The sequence below is a fragment of the Myxine glutinosa genome, chromosome 1 (genome assembly GCF_964187855.1).
Source record: "Myxine glutinosa chromosome 1, kmMyxGlut1.1, whole genome shotgun sequence".
Classification (NCBI taxonomy): domain Eukaryota; kingdom Metazoa; phylum Chordata; class Myxini; order Myxiniformes; family Myxinidae; genus Myxine; species Myxine glutinosa.
The window spans coordinates 115887221-115908187 of record NC_136261.1 but is presented as its reverse complement, the minus strand read 5'-3'; the positions used below and the strand labels follow the sequence as shown (position 1 = coordinate 115908187).

At 44.9% G+C, this 20967-nt stretch overlaps 1 protein-coding gene across 1 annotated transcript in view; it reads right to left on the bottom strand.

Annotated features, from left to right (window-relative positions):
- The window catches only part of MAP3K1 (mitogen-activated protein kinase kinase kinase 1), a 218447-nt gene that overhangs the window by 37799 nt on the left and 159681 nt on the right, over window positions 1-20967 (bottom strand). The window contains exons 17-18 of the mRNA XM_068117561.2: window positions 13192-13354; window positions 1642-1773 (exon numbers count right to left, since the gene is read on the bottom strand). Of these exons, the coding sequence (XP_067973662.2) occupies window positions 1642-1773; window positions 13192-13354 (295 nt within the window). The remainder of the gene's footprint in view (window positions 1-1641; window positions 1774-13191; window positions 13355-20967) is intronic.

The window sequence follows — 20967 nt, the reverse complement described above, 5'->3', positions numbered from 1 at the left end:
TATGGTCTTTTGGGGTCTTGGTAGTCTCAAGGGTCTTGGGGGATTTAAAGGGTCTTCAAAGGTCTAAGGGATCTCAGCAGTCTAAAGGGTCGAAAGGTATATTCAAACAATACGTAACTAGAACGGGCACTCGGTAGAGCGCATACCTTCGCCGCAGCTACTGTTCTGTACTTGGCATGGGAGTGTAGGGAACAGAACAAAAATACGATTTTGACCTTTTCGTGACCTTGACCTTGACCTTTGACCCGATTGCTCCCAAAATCTAATCAAATGTGTCCCGTATAATAACCAATCATCCCACCAAATTTCATGCAATTCGGTTGAATACTTTTTGAGTTATGCGATTAACATACACACACACACACAGACATACAAATAAATACACAGCGATCAAAACATAACCTTCCGCTTTTGCGAAGGTAATTAAAAGACGTACATAATTAATAGACAGGATGCAAACGGCGTTCAAACAGTGCATAATTAATAGACACATAATCACAGCTTGACGGCTTCCCGGAAGGACGGACGGACGAACGGCTTCCTGGACCGCCTTCCCGGACCGTGTTTTTAGCCGCGTCGCAAGACGCTGGTCATAGAGTGCCCTCTGCTGTTGTTGTTGTTGTTCTTCTTCTTCTTGTTCTTCTTCTTGTTCTTGCAGAGAAGACAAAACCTCAAAGCTCCACCCATTCTGGGAACCATAGCTCCACCCATTGTGGGAGAGGCTTCATATAAACAAATATCCACCATTTTATTAACTCGCATAGCTTTGAGGCCTGTTTTGTAGGCCCGTGGTGTCTTCCTCTCTCACACAGTTTTATTTCAAATCAAATTCGATATATCATTTCATTTTTCACAGTCGCTAACATAGTTTTAGACTCGTTGAAAAAAAACGGGAAGAAAATCCGATGAAAGTTGCCCTTTATAGAACGAAATGAATTCTCAAAGGCCTGTAACTTCAAGTCCATTGAGATATATATATTTTTAAATCGCGGCATGGTCAGTCATACACCGCCCGAAATAACAGACGGGAAAATGCCGAGATATATATATTTTGTTTAAATCGCGGCATGGTCAGTCATACACCGCCCGAAATAACAGACGGGAAAATGCCGAGATATATTAAAAATTCGTCCATTTGATGACAATCGTCACGATGAAATATTTAATTTATACGTCGTCACAATAATGTGGAGAGAGGAGCATAGCTTCGTTCACATGTCGCCACACACAGGAAATTGCCGAGATATATATTTTTAAAATCGCGGCATGGTCAGTCATAAACCGCCTGAAATAACAGACTGGAAAATGCCGAGATATATTAAAAATTCGTCGCCACAACACAGGAAATTGCCGAGATATATTTTCACTTTGCACAAAAATAACATCAAGTAATCGAATCAATAGGAATGTCCTGTGCCTATAACATCGACGTTATAGGCACAGCTGCATCTAGGCATTGTGTAACATCGACGCGGCTTTTGTTTTAATTAAAACTTTTTGTACTTGTTTGGTTATATATATATATATAGACACATACACATACATATATACACACATACAAATGTCAGACTGACTAAAGGAAGGTGAAGACAAACATTTTTTTTTTTTTAACAAATGAGCGTGAGCATTTGCGAAGCTTACCCTTGATATCACGATGAATTATCTGGTTCTCGTGTAAGTAGGCAAGTCCACGTAGAAGTTGCTGTAGATAGCAACTGAGGACGCGCTCCTGGAAAGGTCCATACTTATTCAGCAGGGCAGTCACAGATCCACCTGTAAACAGAGGAGGAAACATAAAATTGCAAAAGGAACGAAACAGAAAACAGAGAAATTAAAAAGACTTCACAAGTGTTACGTGGTCCCCTCAGTGCATACCAGGTCTCGGTGACCCCCGGACCGTGAGAGGACCTTCGCCAGCAAATAGTATTATATAGGCGCATTCGCCACGCAATCCATAGGAATTTCACCCAGGAGACAACTGATGTGCAAGTATATATTTCCAATGGTAATGATACCAAACACTTTCAAAGACCCAACCACGGAGATTTTCCCCGAGCAATCAACAATACACAACCAGGCACAATCAATATTACAACCATGTGAACTCATCTACACAAACTCTAAGATGGCCATCTTAATCTTATACATTCCTCACGTGAGCCCCACTCCTGACTCCCTCCGTGGTCAATGTCTCTCCTCTCCGCACACGGGCGGTTGGACGAACCCCGGGCGGACGTGCTCCCAACGTGCAGTCTCGTACTGGGGCCGCGGCTGCAGCGCACCTCCTTGCCAAGCCACGGGGCAAACCCAGCGCGGCGTCCAACGTGCGCGAGGCCCCAAGTGCGACCCTTACGCGTCCTTGTAGATGGGCAAAAACCCAGTGCGGCTTCCGACGCGAGCGAGGCCCAACGTGCGGACCCGTACGCGTCTTTGTAGACGGGGCAAAACCCAGCGCGGCTTCCGACGCGAGCGAGGCCCAACGTGCGGACCCGTACGCGTCTTTGTAGACGGGGCAAAACCCAGCGCGGCTTCCGACGCGAGCGAGGCCCAACGTGCGGACCCGTACGCGTCTTTGTAGACGGGGCAAACTGTCCCGGACGCTTGGTTTCGTGCACGAACTCACGGTGACTGGACGTGTCAAAAGGTATTTACCGCCCAGGTAACTCCTCTCGCCAGACGTTTCGAAACGGCGCGTTTTCCACGCAGCGCAAGGTCGCTTCCACCTTTTGTCGGAGCGGGGCGAGGAAGAAGAAACCTCCTTCTTTCCCTCGTGTTTTTTCCTCCTCCGTTTCCGGTCACTTCCGTTTCCGGCCACTTCCGTTTCCTGCCACTCTTTCAGAAGGGCTCCTGACCCTCCAACCACAACAACTACCCAACAACTTAATATACTACACCCGGAAGCAAAGACCTGCATGGTAATTCACATTCATTCACATAAATATGTAACACTCCCCCCCTTCAAGAAAGAAAGTTTGAACCCAGCGAAAACTTTCTTTGCCGGCCAATTTGAAGAAACAAACCCAAATAACTCAACCCCCCCACATTATCAGTTCCCCCTGGGCACAGTTATCACTTAAAAATAAAGCCAGTTAAGCCACTCGATAGCACTTTTCCGGGAGGCCAAGCCGAGTATTCACTACATGGATGCCTTTAGGAACGCGGAGTTCACGGTTAGTCCGTGCAGGAAAGTTCTCTACATGGGCGCCTTGAGGAACGTGGAGTTCACGGTTAGTCCGTGCAGGAAAGTTCTCTACATGGGCGCCTTGAGGAACGTGGAGTTCACGGTTAGTCCGTGCAGGAAAGTTCACTACATGGACGCCTTTAGGAACGGCGTTCACGGTTAATTCGTGTAGGAATCTTGGCTCGGTGGCTCCGCCGCCTTCAGTGCTTCAACTTCTCAGAACGTCCCTAATAATTAGGGTGGGACCACTGGTCCCTGTAGTCCCCTGAATACCGGTCTTCTTCTCGGCCACTACTTTGCCAATTCTTCCTTCGGGAGCGGCCGTAACTCAGGGAGCCTCCATAATAATATTGACTGCGGCCACCACCAAAACTACCGCCCAGTGGTCCTCTCCTGTAGACCTCTCGACGCCTACGAAATGCCTTCCCTACTGTTATGGTCCGACCCTCCAAATCCTTGCCATTCCAATTCTTCTCTGCCTCTCTGGCGTCTTTTGTGCTGGCAAACGTGACAAAGCCGAACCCTCTTGACTGTTGCGTTTCCCAGTCTCTTACCAACCGCACTTCCACCAGCGGCCCATATCTGTTGAAGACAGAGGTCAGAACTTCTTCCTCTGTTTTGAAGTTCAGTCCCCCTACAAATAACTTGGCACTTTTGTCACCATCCCGAGCTGGTGTGGTGTTATTTTCCCTGCTGGGCTCTTTATCAACCCTCAGGTTACCATAAACTTGACCCCCGGCCAAATCATTCCCGAGAACCACAGATACACCCTCTACAGGAAACGTGGCTTGTAAACCGACGGTGACCGGTCCTGACACCAAATCGGACTCCAACTGGATGACCTGAAGGGGAGCACTAACACCGCCCCCGATCCCCTGTAAACGAACACTATCCCCCGTTGCCGTCTCCTCGGACCATGGCAAAATGCCTTCAAGCATTAAAGATTGATGGGCCCCTGTGTCTCTCAATATCCTAACCGGTCTCCGGTTAGTCGAGGCTCCATCCAGTGACACAAACCCCTCGGAAATAAATGGGTGGTAACCCTCTTGATGGCGATTTCTTACGCTAGCCATCGCATTCGGAGTTGTAATAGTCGGACTCCGCTCTGGGTTGTCCCTTTTCATGAGGTAACAACTGGACATCAAGTGTCCAGGTTTTTTGCAAAACGCGCAAGTAGGCCCGGAGGAAAAACTCGGGGTCTGCCTCGGGCCCCCCGAACTATAAGTTTGTCTTGGGCCCGCATCCCTCTGATTTCGAACCGGTGGGGTATCATAGTTGTCCCCATAATCATCTCGAGGCCGCCGCCATGTATGGTCGTTCTCCGCACCTGCTGTTCCCCACCTCCCCTGCGGAGATCTAGGCGAGGAGTTAGGTTCGTGGACCCCTATTCGGTGGGTTAAGGCATAATCATCTGCCATGGTGGCTGCGTCCCACAACTTTGGTACCTTCTTTTCCTGCAGGTACCTTTTGATGTCCTCGTGGACACACTGCTGGAATTCCTCCACCAGGATCAAGTCCCGCAATGTCTCGAAGTCTTTCCCGACTCCTTTTGACTCACACCACCGATCAAACATGTTTTCTTTCACTCTGGCAAACTCCACATGGGTCTCACTCTCCCTCTTCCTGGCATTCCTGAATTTTTGCCTGTAAGCTTCCGGAACCAACTCATAGGCCTTGAGGATGTGCTTCTTCAGTACCTCATAATCTGCACATTGGTCCATTGGTAGCGCCGAATAAATTTCCTGAGCTTTCCCCACCAGCACACTTTGTACGAGTATGGTCCAGGCCTCCTCCGGCCAGTTTAATTGTCGAGCCACTTTCTCAAAGTGTGGGAAGAATTTCGCGACTTCCTTTTCACTGAACGGTGGAACCAGCCTCACATGTCTGCCCACATCCCAGGTTTTCTGGTGAGGTGTCGACCCCGTCAGCAAGGGTGGTGCCTCTCCCCGTTCTCTCATTAACTCCAGCTCCTTGAACTTGATTTCCCGCTGAAGCTCCATGTCACGTTCCTTTAATTCCCTTTCCGCTTTTCTCTCCTCTGCTTCGAGTTCCCTTGTTTTCATCCTTTCTTCTGCTTGTTTCTCTTCTCTCCTCTCCTCTGCTTTCCTTTCTTCTTCTGCTCTTTCCTTTTCTGCTTTCCTTTCTTCTTCTGCTCTTTCCTTTTCTGCTTTCCTTTCTTCTTCTGCTCTTTCCTTTTCTGCTTTCCTTTCTTCTTCTGCTCTTTCCTTTTCTGCTTTCCTTTCTTCTTCTTTGATCCGTTCCTGGCTCCGTAATTGCAACTCCAGTTTCCGGAGCTCCACGTCTTCTGGTTCTTCGGGTAGCCACTCCCAGGCTAACTCGTCCCATGTTCCTAATCCCACCATAGATTGTATCACCGTGGTCTGCAACTCTGCCTTCCTCAAATTAGTTCGGACCTCCAAGTTAAAATGTTTGGCCAATTTCAAGAGATCCGACTTTAGCAACGCTCGGAACTGTGCCTCACTCGGGGTTACCCCAAAGTTCTGTGCCACAAACGCCATGGTGCCTATCGTTAACACCTGTTAACCTTCACCCCAAGACTTTCCCCAATTTCTCAAAAAAAAATATTACCAATTAATAATTAATTAATAAATTTTAATTACCAAAAATATTATTATTTTATTATTTTATACACTTTTAGATCCCGGACGTAGACCCAATTGCGAAACCGCAAATCGTAATTTGGACGAGCCCCCAATTCTGTTACGTGGTCCCCTCAGTGCATACCAGGTCTCGGTGACCCCCGGACCGTGAGAGGACCTTCGCCAGCAAATAGTATTATATAGGCGCATTCGCCACGCAATCCATAGGAATTTCACCCAGGAGACAACTGATGTGCAAGTATATATTTCCAATGGTAATGATACCAAACACTTTCAAAGACCCAACCACGGAGATTTTCCCCGAGCAATCAACAATACACAACCAGGCACAATCAATATTACAACCATGTGAACTCATCTACACAAACTCTAAGATGGCCATCTTAATCTTATACATTCCTCACGTGAGCCCCACTCCTGACTCCCTCCGTGGTCAATGTCTCTCCTCTCCGCACACGGGCGGTTGGACGAACCCCGGGCGGACGTGCTCCCAACGTGCAGTCTCGTACTGGGGCCGCGGCTGCAGCGCACCTCCTTGCCAAGCCACGGGGCAAACCCAGCGCGGCGTCCAACGTGCGCGAGGCCCCAAGTGCGACCCTTACGCGTCCTTGTAGATGGGCAAAAACCCAGCGCGGCTTCCGACGCGAGCGAGGCCCAACGTGCGGACCCGTACGCGTCTTTGTAGACGGGGCAAAACCCAGCGCGGCTTCCGACGCGAGCGAGGCCCAACGTGCGGACCCGTACGCGTCTTTGTAGACGGGGCAAAACCCAGCGCGGCTTCCGACGCGAGCGAGGCCCAACGTGCGGACCCGTACGCGTCTTTGTAGACGGGGCAAACTGTCCCGGACGCTTGGTTTCGTGCACGAACTCACGGTGACTGGACGTGTCAAAAGGTATTTACCGCCCAGGTAACTCCTCTCGCCAGACGTTTCGAAACGGCGCGTTTTCCACGCAGCGCAAGGTCGCTTCCACCTTTTGTCGGAGCGGGGCGAGGAAGAAGAAACCTCCTTCTTTCCCTCGTGTTTTTTCCTCCTCCGTTTCCGGTCACTTCCGTTTCCGGCCACTTCCGTTTCCTGCCACTCTTTCAGAAGGGCTCCTGACCCTCCAACCACAACAACTACCCAACAACTTAATATACTACACCCGGAAGCAAAGACCTGCATGGTAATTCACATTCATTCACATAAATATGTAACACAAGTCTGAAGTTGAAGTCGAATGGAAATCAAGTCTCAATCACGAAGGCTAGCGTCGTTCAGTGTTGACGGAGAGGTAAAACAATGGATGAAATCAACTGAACGCTTAACGAGGCATGCTAACCGCCATGAGAAGTGAGGAGAAGCTGATGATTCAGACGTTAACCTTTCGTTAGTCTCCTTTGCTCCGATGAAGAGATACCATCTGAAATGTCAGCTTCTCATCTCCCAAGGTGGTTAACATATCTCAATGAACATGCTGTCGCCTCCATCCATTGTTAACGATCATATTGATTGGCAGAAACACTATTTCCAAATACTGTTCATCTTCATTCAACCAAATAGGGAAATGCTTGATCATATTAATCCCACCAAATCTGGCCCTCCATCTAATTATCTTTTCCATATGAATCCACTGACTTCTATACATTATCACCGCTCTTTTTCAAATAATACCATTTTTCAACCCACGTTCACCATCCCCCATCACAGACAGAACCATTCAGTATCAAACTAGTAAAACTGGTGAGGATATCAACTTCCCGCACACTTTGGCAAAATATAAACGTGGCTCCACAAATCTGAAGATAAACTCTCTCATTCTTCCTGCCACACAATGCCTCGTCTTTCCACCTTATCTGTTGTGCAGAAACTTGAGAAAAGCATTTCTTTTTGTGAGGCAGGAAGAGGACAAAACAGTGGGGAAAAACATCCAATGACTGACTTGGTAAGCATATCTCTTGTTGCACACATTATTCATACAAGGTGGCTTCCTCGATCGTCTGGTTGGGAATTGGATTGTTTTTGGAGAAGAAAAAAGTAAATATAAACAACCCAGTATATATATATATATATTGAAATTTTTTTTTTTTAAGTTTAAATATCTTTCTCCACAAGGATATCCGTGTTCCATATCAAGATGTAAGAACTCATGCCAGAAATTTGACAGATTGTACAATATTTAGAGGTCGCAACCAGTCCCTATATTTTAAGGATTTGAAACAAAAATACAACATCAATGTTTATTTCAAAAACACAAAGTCAACCACACAGGACACATGTTATACAAATATAAATTATAACATGCATGTGATAGCAATTAATACGACTGAACAAAATCGTTTCATATAAACAAACGTCACACCAGTTACTCTTTCTTTATCACAGACAACTTTGTCGGAACTGGAAATCTTTTTCGGTGGCTGACGACAAGTCGTAGTATGTATTCGTTTTTGGCTCTTTGCGTTTACGTAAAATTAACATAAAAATAGTGAAATTATGGAATTTAGAGATCTTTACTTTGAGGTCGCGACCTTTAAATATTGGCCGATCTTCCGGATTTTTTGCATGAAGGCTTCTTTTGTGATATCGAGCAGAAAGAGTGTTGTGGAGAATAGGAATTCAAACATTAATTTTTTTCAGTTCATTTTTGGGCCACCCTAATATATATATATACGTGACCTTTTCTGAATGCACATACAGTGCATTCAGAAAGTATTCAGACCCCTTCACTTTTTTCACATTTTTTTATGTTGCAGCCTTATGCTGAAATCGTTTAAATTTATTTTTTCCCTCATCAATCTACACTCAATACCCCATAATGACAAAGAGATCAGTGTGTGTTGGACAACACATTGCTACCTTGATTTCAATTCTTGCCATCCAATGGAACACAAAAGATCGGTGGTGCACACCCTCTCAAAAAGAGCACATGAGTTACCATCTACCTTTGAAGACAAGATGAGTGAGGTGGACCATCTTCAAAAAGTGTTGAAGACAAATGGTTATCCTGATAGCTTGTTACCCAACAGGAAAACGATAAGGGCTTCCCCACACAACAGGCTGAGACCGAGAGAACAACCAAAGGGTTTGTGTGTTCTCCCTTTTGTACGGGGGGTTTCACAGAGGGTCGGCAGAATTTTGAAATCGGCAGGAGTGAGGGTTAGTTTCACACCAGTTTTCACCCTTCGCCAAGCTCTTATGAGGGTCAAGGACAAGCTTCCGAGGAAGGATAGGTCAGGGGTGGTATACGTAGTGGCCTGTGGTGGTGGAGCTGAATATGTTGGTGAAACCGGGAGGACCTTGGGTCAACGTATTGCTGAACACCAAAAAGCATTTGAATGTAATTATCCCAGCAGATCTGCTATTGCCAAACACGGCCTTAAGGAAGGCCACACACCTTTATGGGATAGGGTTAATATTTTGGGTTCTACACCCATCAGGAACAGAAGACGTGTTTTGGAGGCTTGGTACACAGAAGAAACTGTTACCTCGATCACACAAGAGGTAGTTGACTTACCGGTAGCATTCAAAACACCTCACCACCACGTGATTCAAAACACCTCACCACCACGTAATTATAAACACCTCACCACCACGTGATTAAAAACACCTCACCACCACGAAATTCAAAACACCTCACCACAACATAATGCAAAACACCTCACCACCACGTAATTCAAAACACCTCACCACCACGTGATTCAAAACACCTCACCATCACGTAATTCAAAACACCTCACCACCACGTAATTCAAAACACCTCACCACCACGTGATTCAAAACACCTCACCATCACGTAATTCAAAACACCTCACCACAACATAATTCAAAACACCTCACCACAACATAATTCAAAATACCTCACCACCACGTGATTCAAAACACCTCACCATCACGTAATTCAAAACACCTCACCACCACGTAATTCAAAACACCTCACCACCACGTAATTCAAAACACCTCATCACCACGTGATTCAAAACACCTCACCATCACGTAATTCAAAACACCTCACCACCACGTAATTCAAAACACCTCACCACCACCTGATTAAAAACACCTCACCACCACGTAATTCAAAACACCTCACCACCACCTGATTAAAAACACCTCACCACCACGTAATTAAAAACACCTCACCACCACATTATTAAAAACACTTCAAAACCACAGAAACAAAAGTTTGAGGGAGTAGTTCAGTGACAACAAAAACACTGCCCAGATATGTAGATATATAGATAGATGACGGTACCTCAGTTGCCATGGTTTAAACCAATCATAATACAAACAATTATTTTGCACAACTGTATTTGTAATATACGTGATTATACATTATATAAAAGCCTGGTGTTGGGCGAGCGGCTAGGGTGCCAGCTTAGGATCCTAGGATCCTGGGTTCGAATCCCGGTCGATCGCTGAATTAACGCCAGGGGGGTTGACTCAGCCTGTCATCCTTCCGAGGTCGGCTAATTGAGTACCCGTTCACTGGTAATTCCCTGCTTGTCGTAAAAAGGCGACAAAAAAGGGTTGGTGGCAGGAAGGGCATCCGGCCGTAAAACATTGCTTCAAAAAGGGGACCAAAAAAACAACAACCACGGTCCCCGAAAAAGGCCAACCCCCGCTTGCGGGGAAAAATGGCCTCCAAAGGTGTTTTTTTAATTTATTTATACATTATATAAAAATTTCATTTGAAGATTGAAGCTGGAAAAATTTTTTTCCAAAAGAAATACCCTTAGGACATACACACGGGAGAGATAGGTGCACACCAGAAGTTTGGTACGATTTCACAAAAGATTGAGGGAGTAGTTCAGTGACGAGACAACACAGACACTGTACAGATATATATATATATATATGTATATATATATATATATATATATATATATATATATATATATATATATATATATATATATATATATATATATATATATATATATATATATATATATAATATATATATATATAAATATGTGTGTGTGTGTGTGTGTGTGTGTGTGTGTGTGTGTGTGTGTGTGTGTGTGTGTGTGTGTGTGTGTGTGTATAAATTTTTTTTTAAATTCCTACCTCATTCCCCTCTCAGCACATAACTGCGATCAGAGAATTTGAAGGTTGTAAACGACATTGATTTGTCTATTGTCTATGAATGCCCTTGAAATCGATTTTAAATCATCACTGAGGTTTCTAAATAAGGTAAGCCTGGTGTTGGGCTAGCGGTTAGGGTGCCGGCTTAGGATCCAAGGATCCTGGGTTCAAATCCCGGTCGATCGCTGAATTAACGCCAGGGGGGGTTGACTCAGCCTGTCATCCTTCCGAGGTCGGCTAATTGAGTACCAGTTCACTGGTAATTCCCTGTTTGTCGTAAAAAGGCGACAAAAAGGGTTGGCGTCAGGAAGGGCATCCGGCCGTAAAACATTGCTTCAAAAAGGGGACCAAAAAACAACAACAACCACGGTCCCCGAAAAAGTCCAACCCCCGCTTGCGGGGAAAAATGGCCTCTAAAGGTGGTTATTTATTTATTTTTACTGAGGTTTCTAAATGTCTGTTGTCCATCTTGTACATCACAAGCTCTTTAAAAATTTTTACACGTGGTATAAGGCTCGTCTGACACACACACACACACACACACACACACACACACACACACACACACACACACACACACACACACACACACACACACACACACACACACACACACACACACACACACACACACGAGACAAACACTTAACATAGCTACTGAGCTTGGGGGGAAGTGCCGTCACTGCCGACACTTCCTGGGATACTCGGGGTACCAGCGACGTCATAACAATGGTGCCGCTTTTCTCACGTGTGGGGCATTGCATCAGGAGGAATTTCCTCCTCACCATGGATTCCAAATGATGTGGATTGTCCATGCTCTATCCTTTTAAATGCTGAATGTCAAGCAAGAAAGCAGCACCTACCATTTTAAAAGTCTTCGTTGTGACTCAAACTGGTCCAATCTGGTTAGGTGTTTTTTAGGAGACACCATCTCTTTACTAGATGGCCGTTGGCTCATTTCGCGAACTCATCCGCGCTTTGTCATGTGTTGTTTTTAGTCCTGGCAGGGTGTTATAGTCTCCATCCCCATGAGTAAAACCAGCGAGGGGTGTCAGATTTATCGCCACCAACAGGACCATGGGGCAGGTAGCACAGGGTTACATGTTACCAGTGGCAGTCCCAAAAAAAAAAAAAACGAAACCTGGAATAGACATTCCAGGGCGAATACAAAAGCCATTGTTAGTGGAGTATGAGGGGCATCAAAAGTAATCACGATTAAGCAATGCTTCAACATGTGAACACGAATTTTCAATGTTATCCCAGAAAATAAAAGTCAAATGCTCACATCTGACCAAGGAACAAAGATCAGAAGATAAAGGCCCGTTCTTCCAGATTGAGTCCTTTCGACGTACGATACGACAATAGAACCACCTTTGGAGGCCATTTGTCCCACAGAGTTGGCCTTTTTCGGGCACCGTGTTCCCCCTTTTTGAAGCAATGTTTGATGGCCAGATGCAATTTCCTGCCGCCAACCCTGTTAGTCGCCTCTTGCGACACACAGGGGATTACCAGTGAACTGGTACTCAATTTGCCGACGTCGGAAGGATGGCAGGCTGAGTCAACCCCCCAGGCGTTAATTCAGCGATCGACCGGGATTTGAACCCAGGATCCCAAGCCGGCACCCTAACCGCTACGCCAACACCAGGGTACGATACGACAATCAACAATCTTAAAAGTTATAATGTGCTTTATGACACTGGAAGAATGCACGACACTCCAATACTTAATTTGCTCGGAGATGGAAACAAATACGCTGCTAAATGACTGACGTGTATCAGTATCTTTTCCGGAATAATAATGTCCCTAAACCAGATGACAATAATCGGGGTTTTGATCAAAATCTTTCCATGTTTTAACACCAGGTCAGAGTGCAACTAGATGGGAGGATTCCTATTTGCCGATCTCTGTTTGATTCAAATGTTTCCATTTAATCTGCTAACAATGGCTCACCAGTCTCACGGTAATTTTTTGAGTATAGGTAAAGTATCAATCTCTGGGTTCGAGTACCTGGGTTTGAATCTCGGCCAGGCTATAAATTGTCATCCTGGTGTCTGAAATACAGGGCAAGGTATCAATCAATGTGTGTGTTGCCGCTCAGATGGTCAGTAAACTGGTGTCTTGTCTGCCAGCATTAGTTGGTGGACGTTTATGATCCCAAGGTGTCCTTCTTAAAAAGTACCCGGTATCGCCGGTACCATGAAGAAATTACAAATTCCTGCCCTAGCCTACAGGGGGAACTGCATCAGGGGCACAGCCGTGCTCCTAGCAATGATGCAACCAGCAGCCGCATGCTGAATATTAAATTAATTAATTCTGCTCGCCATACCAGCCATCCACTCAATGAAGAGATTGTAGTTGTTGCGTTCGCAAGTTGCACCCAGCATCCGGATCACATTGGGGTGCTGCAGGTTGCTCATGAGGCTTATCTCCTCACGGAGTGTACGCACCACATCCTGCTGTTCTGCTGGCGTGTTTCGCACATACGTCACCTACAAAAGAGAAGGGTCACAATCACAAGTGTTAATTTGCTTGACAAAGATCTTATGTTTAGGTAGAATGGTAGATCTTATGTTGCCATCATCTTTTACCCATCCTTCCTGTTTACGACTGAAGCTCTCTTACAGGAATATTGTGTTAAATATCCTGAAGTAAATGCCACAGTTCTGTAAGGTTACTTGGGTTCCTCTTGTTCTTCTCTGTCACCAGGTAATCCAACATTATCTCGATGGAGGTCATGTCCAGCTTCTGGGGTGGCCATTCAAACACCTTACCTTGTAAATTTCAGTCTTTTCACCTTATTCTGTGTCCTCGGCAGTGGTTTCCTTGCTGCAACTTTTCCATGGAGACCTGTTGCAATCAGCCTTCAGCACACAGTGCTGGACGAGATATTAATGTTCAGGTCTGCTCTCCTTTTATTTGTCAGCCGCTTTCTTTTCTATTCTTCTATCCACCTTTACTATCACATTCACATTTCCTGATATTCTTCGATCACATCAGCTGAGCAACTTTTAAGTGCTTGTCTTGCATCGGGGAGGTTATTTTGGGTCTTCCTGACCTTTTCTTGGCTTGAACCAAGCCAATTTCCTTTAGGCATTGCAAAGTCTACATCAACATTGTTGGAAAACTTCAGTTCTCCGACTATTTTCTTCATAGTGTGCCCTTCTTTTCACAGACTTTGGACCATCACACGTTGTTCAGTTGAAGGATGCTTCCTTGGCGCCATTCAGAACCCACTCTGTTCCAGACGCCACTGTTACGCCCAGGCTTACGAGTACTGCACAGCACTCGCTACACAGCCAAACGGAGTACATTCCTACCTGCATTCATTTTGATTTCCAATTCGCTTTGCTTTGAATGCAGCATTCGATCATCAATTCACTTGTCTGCATCTATGTGGCAAGCTTCAAAAGCAGCACTTCCTGTATTCATTCACCTTTGTTCCAACCGCATATTTCTCAACAGGATAAACAGATGGCCTTCTGTTGCTTCAAGATGCAATAGTTATTTTTACACCAACCTTCTACTTTATTGCTCTAGTGATGAAAGGGAGCCATTCTGCACAGCAATACTGCATATCATGACAGAGCAGTGGATTGTTCTCCCTCACAACACAGCCAGGCGAGCTTGCCAACAGCATTATAAGTGCTCTCCTTTTATGGTCTTATGCTTCCCCTTCATTGACCAATATTTTGAAGTTACGCTTTTTATCTCTCCCATTCACTTTCAATTCATATCGCTCTCTTTTTTATCTCTCCAATCCAGTTTTCAAATGTGAATCAAAGAGTAGTATCTTTGAAAGAAGAGCCTCATGCACATTAATGACCTCTTCAATGCTCAATAAAACGTCTTCTTAATCATCGATGACTCCACATTATAATATTGTGCAATTATACATTTTATATAAAGGCTGGCAGCAGTGACCAGGAAACGATCAGCTACTGATTTAACACTTGGAACTTTAAACTCATCTTCATGATGGTTGTACCACCCCCGCCCCCCCCAACCCCCGGCCCCAACACAAATTGCCGGCTAAATCATTAAATCATCCCCACTCTTCACCAATTGTTAGATCGCCAAATTGCTCTCTCTCTCTCTCTCTGTCTCTCTCTCTCTCTCTCTCTCTCTCTCTCTCTCTCTCTCTCGTGCGCTCCTGCTGGTCGTTGGTGAGTCATGCGTGGGTGTGGCAGCATGGTGGCTGTGCATGTTGAGCTGTGAGTTCTCTGTCGTGTTGGTTGGTTTTCCTATCCCCCATTTCGCTCCCTTGTGTCCTTGTTTATACTTGTAAAGTTTCCCCTGTGTGTCCTTTCATTGTTGAGACAAGAGAGAGGGAGAGAGCGCACACGGTAGGTGGTGTTCGGTTGCCTTTTTTCGAACCTCCGGGTTTGAGGCCTGGCCTCCATTTTGCCGTGTTTTTCCTAGTCCAGGCAGCGGTGTTTCGCTGCTCTAAACGGTTCTTGGACCTAGTCCATTAGGTTTTGGTTTTACCTCCACTTGCCGGTGTTGCTTGTGGTTGGTATCTTTTTTTTTTGATTTCTCACCCTTTATTTATTTAATTTACGTTCGCTATGGCAAACGATTGTTTGAGGAATAGCATGTACGAGTCGCTCACTCGCAAGCATGGGCTGGTGTGCGACCCTCCGAGTGAGGTAAAGATGGAGCAAGTGCTTCTAGCAATTGGAAAAAGTGTCGGCTTACATAATATCCGTGCAGCCTCTCGAATGAACAAGAAAGTTGTTGTGTTTGTATCGGAGGTGCACATGGTGAACTCCGTTGTGGAGCAAGGCCTTCTCATAGAACACGACATGTTTCTAGTGGTTTCCCCATTAGATACACCTGCGGTGAGGGTCAATGTGTCTAATGCCCCTCCCTTTGTTAAAGGTGAGGACTTGTGTGCTCAATTGAGCAAGTTCGGTACGATCGTATCAAAAGTGACAATGGTGCCGATACACTCGGCAAGGGGTGAATTTCGACACGTGATGACTTTTAAAAGGGTCGTTTACATGATATTGCCCGAAAATGTGCAAAAGCTCAATGTAGTTTTGCATGCAAAGATTAATGGCCGTACTTATAGAATGTATGCCTCCACGGACGTCATGACGTGCTATGGGTGTGGAGCTTACGGACACGTAAAGAGTTCCTGTCCCGGTTTGGTGAGACCATTAGAAAATCGAGACCAGGTGATTGCAGATTCTCCTCCCTCCCCACCTAATGTGGCGGATGATATGGTAGACTCCTCCCCACGACCTAATGGTGATCGGGAAACAGTTGACTCCTCCCCCTCACCTACTGAGATACGTGGAATGGTAGACCCCTCCCCACAACCAATGGGTGATCAGGAAACAGTAGACCACTCCTCCCTACCTGCTGGTGTGACAAACGTGGTTGATCCCTCTCCTACTGTACAGGACTGTACGGATGACAATATGGAAGGGTTCGTAACAGTGGTTCGTAAAAAAGGACATAAACGTTCATGTCCCGTCGTGAAGGATGCAAGCACAGTGCAAAGTAAGGTACTTGTTGTGTCAAACGTGTCGCCGAGCTTGCAAGATGGGGCTTGTGTAGAGAATACCTGTGTGGGATTGCAAACTGAACCGGCACCGGGTTTAAATCTAAGCAATTCGTTTGCACCACTTGCCGAACTGTTTGAGGGTTCTGAGTGTGATATAGACATCGAGAATCCTCGCGCATCTCAGGAGGACACAAGTGGGGATATTGATAACCCTGATGTCTTACATGACATTAATGTAATGGTCACAGAGGTGGGCGCAGGGATGGCCAGGTGTAATGATAAAACAGATAAGTTGGACAGCCCCTCAGAGGAAACCTGTAAGCCTACACGTTTCGAACAAAATAAAAGGGATGATAAGAAGGAAGCTGCATATGACGATGAGCAGCTAAACATGAATGAAAACGATATCCATGTTTCTGATCCTGGGGAGATTTGTGCCTCAGAAATAAGTTTGCATCAGGAAGAGAATGACAAAGATGATGCGTTTGATTTTGATGAACCCTACTCTACCTCGTCAGGTAGTGGGTTTTGTGCCCAAGAGGATGGGGATGGGGACACTGTAGTTACAGAAGATGAAGTTAAAAAATTCCTCGATGAATCCTTCAGGAAAAGGAATGTCAGAATTCAGGATTATTTCCCAAACCTACATGCTTTTCTAAAAACTACTAGAAACATGATTCGTGAACCCCAGCAAGTTGGGATATCAGAACCTCAATTTCAGCGGTTGAGAAAGTGTGCCACTAAGGCAGGAAAAGAACTCCAAGAGGAGGAAAATTAATAAAGAATAAATGAAGGTAACGTCTCTCAACATAAACGGAGGCCGCAGCTGTATGCGGCGTCTGGAGGTGTTACCACTATTTGAGAAAGAAAAGATTGATATTTTCATGTTACAAGAGACACACATTAACGAATCTTGTGAAGACGAGTGGCACAGAATGTTTAAAGGGTGCCATGTTTTCTCCAGTGCGGTTGAAGAAGCTAAAGCGGGGGTGGCAATAATCTTGCATCCTCGCCTTCAACCATCCGAGATTCACTATAGAGAGATTTGTAAGGGTTTCTTGATGGTGGTGGATTTTATTAGCAGCAATCAAAAGGTTAGCATTATTAATGTGTATTGCCCCAGTGACAGCGCTGAAAGGGCTCTATTTCTTCCAAAATTAGCGGATTGTTTAAGCACTGTTGATTTGACTTGTTTAATTTGTATGGGGGGAGACTATAATTGCACACTCAACCCTCGACTGGACAGGAACACTCCTGAGCCACATCCACCCAGTGCAAAGTCCTTGGCACAACTTGTGAAAAAATACAAACTTAGAGATGTATGGCGATTACAAAATCCAAACACCCATCAATATACATGGGTGTGCTGTGCAAAAAACCAGTTAACCATGGGTCGACTGGACAGATTGTACGTGAACCAAGGAATGGTGAATCTGGTTAAGAGAACATGTATAACTCCATCTGGCTTTTCTGATCACCATATGATTGCAATGGATTGTATGTTACCTGGTCATTGCTGTAAGAGTGCACACTGGAATTTCAATGTGAAATTGTTACAAGATGAACATTTTAAAAATGCCTTCAGACTGGTATGGGAAGGATTAGAAAAGAAAAAGTGTTCCTATGTCAATATGTGACAGTGGTGGGACTGTACCAAGTCACAAATTCGGATTTTCTGCCAACAATATTGCTCGTATGCCACTAGTAATACGTCTGGGTTGATAAGTGCTCTAAAAGCAGATGTACTTAAATATGAACAAGAAGCTGGAACATCTTGGGGAAGTGACCAATATCAGCAGCTGATAGAAAAAAAGACCCTGCTGGCCGAACTGGTCAAAGAGCGTGCAGCGGGAGCAATGATTCACCTGCGGATGAGCATAATACACCTCGAGATTCCAAACAAAGATTTCTTCAAAATGCAGAAGGCTGCCAACACTTCTCGGCAGATTCAGAGTCTACGCTCTCCCGACGGTGTTCTGACTCACCAAAGTGACATTAAACATTCACTGCAAGAGTTTTACTCAAACTTGTTTACTCCAAGAACGGTGGATAAAACGATGGCAAATGAGATAATTGAACTTCTCCCATCTCTTTCTGAAGAGCAGCAACTCCAACTGGAATGTGACATTTCTCTGGAGGAGCTCACAACAGCAGTGAAACAACTCGAAGACGGCAAGGCCCCCGGAATTGACGGACTTCCTGCTGAATTTTACAAAGTTTTTGGAATGTTCTGGGTCCTGCTTTAATTGAGATTTTTCACGAGAGCCTAATTCAGGGGGAATTGCCTGCCCTTGAGCTGCAGAAGAGCTGTCTTATGTCTTCTTCCCAAGAAAGGGGATTTGCAGCAGATTACAAACTGGCGGCCTGTGTCATTGTTAAATACTGATTACAAGATTGTGTCAAAAATGCTTGCAATGCGTCTTAAAAAGGTCATCTCGTTCTTAGTTGGGAATGACCAAACGTATTGCATACCTGAACGATCCATGTATGACAGTATTTTCTTGGTTCGAGACTTGATTACTATCGGTCAAACTGTGTCGCATGCTTTTGGGTTATTACTCCTTGACCAGGAGAAAGCTTTTGACAGTGTGGATCACTCTTTTCTGTTTGCAGTTCTTACGAAAGCAGGATTTGGAGAAAAATTCATTTCTTGCATAAAACTTTTATACAACAATGTATCATGCCTGCTAAAAGTAAATAATAGTCTGTGTCGTCCTTTCCCCTTTCAGCGTGGCATCCGTCAGGGCTGTCCACTGTCAGGCATGTTGTACACACTGTCCATCGAACCCTTACTGGCTCTCCTTCGTACCACTTTATCTGGTTTGTCCTTGTCAAACAATTCCAAAATTGTTACATCAGCATATGCAGACGACCTGTGTGTTGTGGTTAAAAACCAGGAAGATGTTTTTGAGCTATCCCGGTGTTTTGCCAAATTTGAACTTGCTTCATCAGCAAGAGTAAATTGGAACAAAAGTGTAGCTCTTTCTCTGTACCCAGATACCCTATTGGGGTCACAGGCTTCACATATGGTTCCCCCAACTCTTCCAGGAGGAATGTTATGGAAAACGGATGGGTTTAAATACTTAGGCATCCATTTGGGAACTGCAAGCTATATGAAGAAAAACTGGGATGGTTTCTTAGATAACATTAAGCAGAAACTATCAAAGTGGAAAGGGATGCTCCATATCTTGTCACTTAAGGCACGGGTAACGATAATAAACAACCCGGTGCTTCCAATCATATGGCATAAGATCATAGCACTCCAGCCTCCTCAAGCTCTGATCACCAACATTCAGAGAGGTCTAGTTGACTTCTTCTGGGGAGGCCACCACTGGCTTAAGCCAGATGTGTTGTGTAGACCACGTAATTCAGGTGGTCAAAACCTGGTGCACATCCCTAGTCGAATAATGGCTTTTCGGCTAATGACAATAAAACGTCTGCTGTACAGCGAGGTTGTGCCATGGCGTCCTCTCACGAATACGTTGCTCAGGCAAGTAGGTGGAATGGACTATGACCGGGAACCTTTCCTTATGGACTTGAAACAGGTCGACAGAGCTCGGCTCCCTGCATTTCATCGGTCTCTCCTGAACGCCTGGCAAGCTCTAGGAGTGCAGCGGTTGGAGATCTCTTATGATCCCAGGAGGTTTGTGCATGAGCCATTGTTCCAAAACTCACTATTCGCTGAAGTATCTACCAGCCGAGCTTTTATGGAACATTTTACGAACAATGGGATTAATAAAGTGCGAGATCTTATGGAGCTATCCTTAAAGCGATGGTTGTCTGCCAGCACTGTTTCTGGAAAAATTGGCTTGCGTTCAATTAGAATAGTGAGCAGGGTCATAAAGATTGTATCCCAGACTTTTTTAGATTTAAACATTGGGTGGAATGGGGTAAATGAAGAAGTAGACTTTCGTTTAACCTTCCCTGAACTCTCAGTCACTGCCCAGGAACAACATGGTGTGTTTTCCTCTCACAGCGAAGAATCCAGTGTGTTCCACATCATGGGAAAAAGGGCAATGTATAGAATTTGTCTAGAGGTGTGCTTACCGGGCTGTGCAGCACCCTTAAGGAACAAGTGGAAAGAGTCTTTACCTGCAGGAGCATTTCTCACTCCAAATTGGGATGAAATGTACAGGAGTCCTACTGTTGGACGTACAGGAGACCTAAATTGGAGACTGGTCCATCACGCCCTGGCCACACAGGTGTTAGTTCAGAAGTTTAACCCTGCTGTGTCTAATTTATGTCCTTTTTGTGGTAATGTTGAACATTTGTATCATGCGTTTATTGAGTGCAAGAGATTGTCATCTCTGTTTCTGTATCTGAGCCGAATCTTTTGTAAATTCAAAATTGTTTTTTCTGTTACAATCTTTGTTTATGGACTTGCATGTAATACTAGGAAAAACTCTGTGATTTTTCTTTTGGATTTTTTGCTTGGAATTGCTAAGCTTGCAATTTATAAACAGAAAAGCCAGATTAGGTAGTGGAAAAAATGAAAATGCACTTTTTTGTTTCATCGGGATGGTGTCAGCACGTATAAAGCTCAAACATGCTTATCATGTAAACATGGGGAACCTTCTTGTGTTTGAAGAGTCA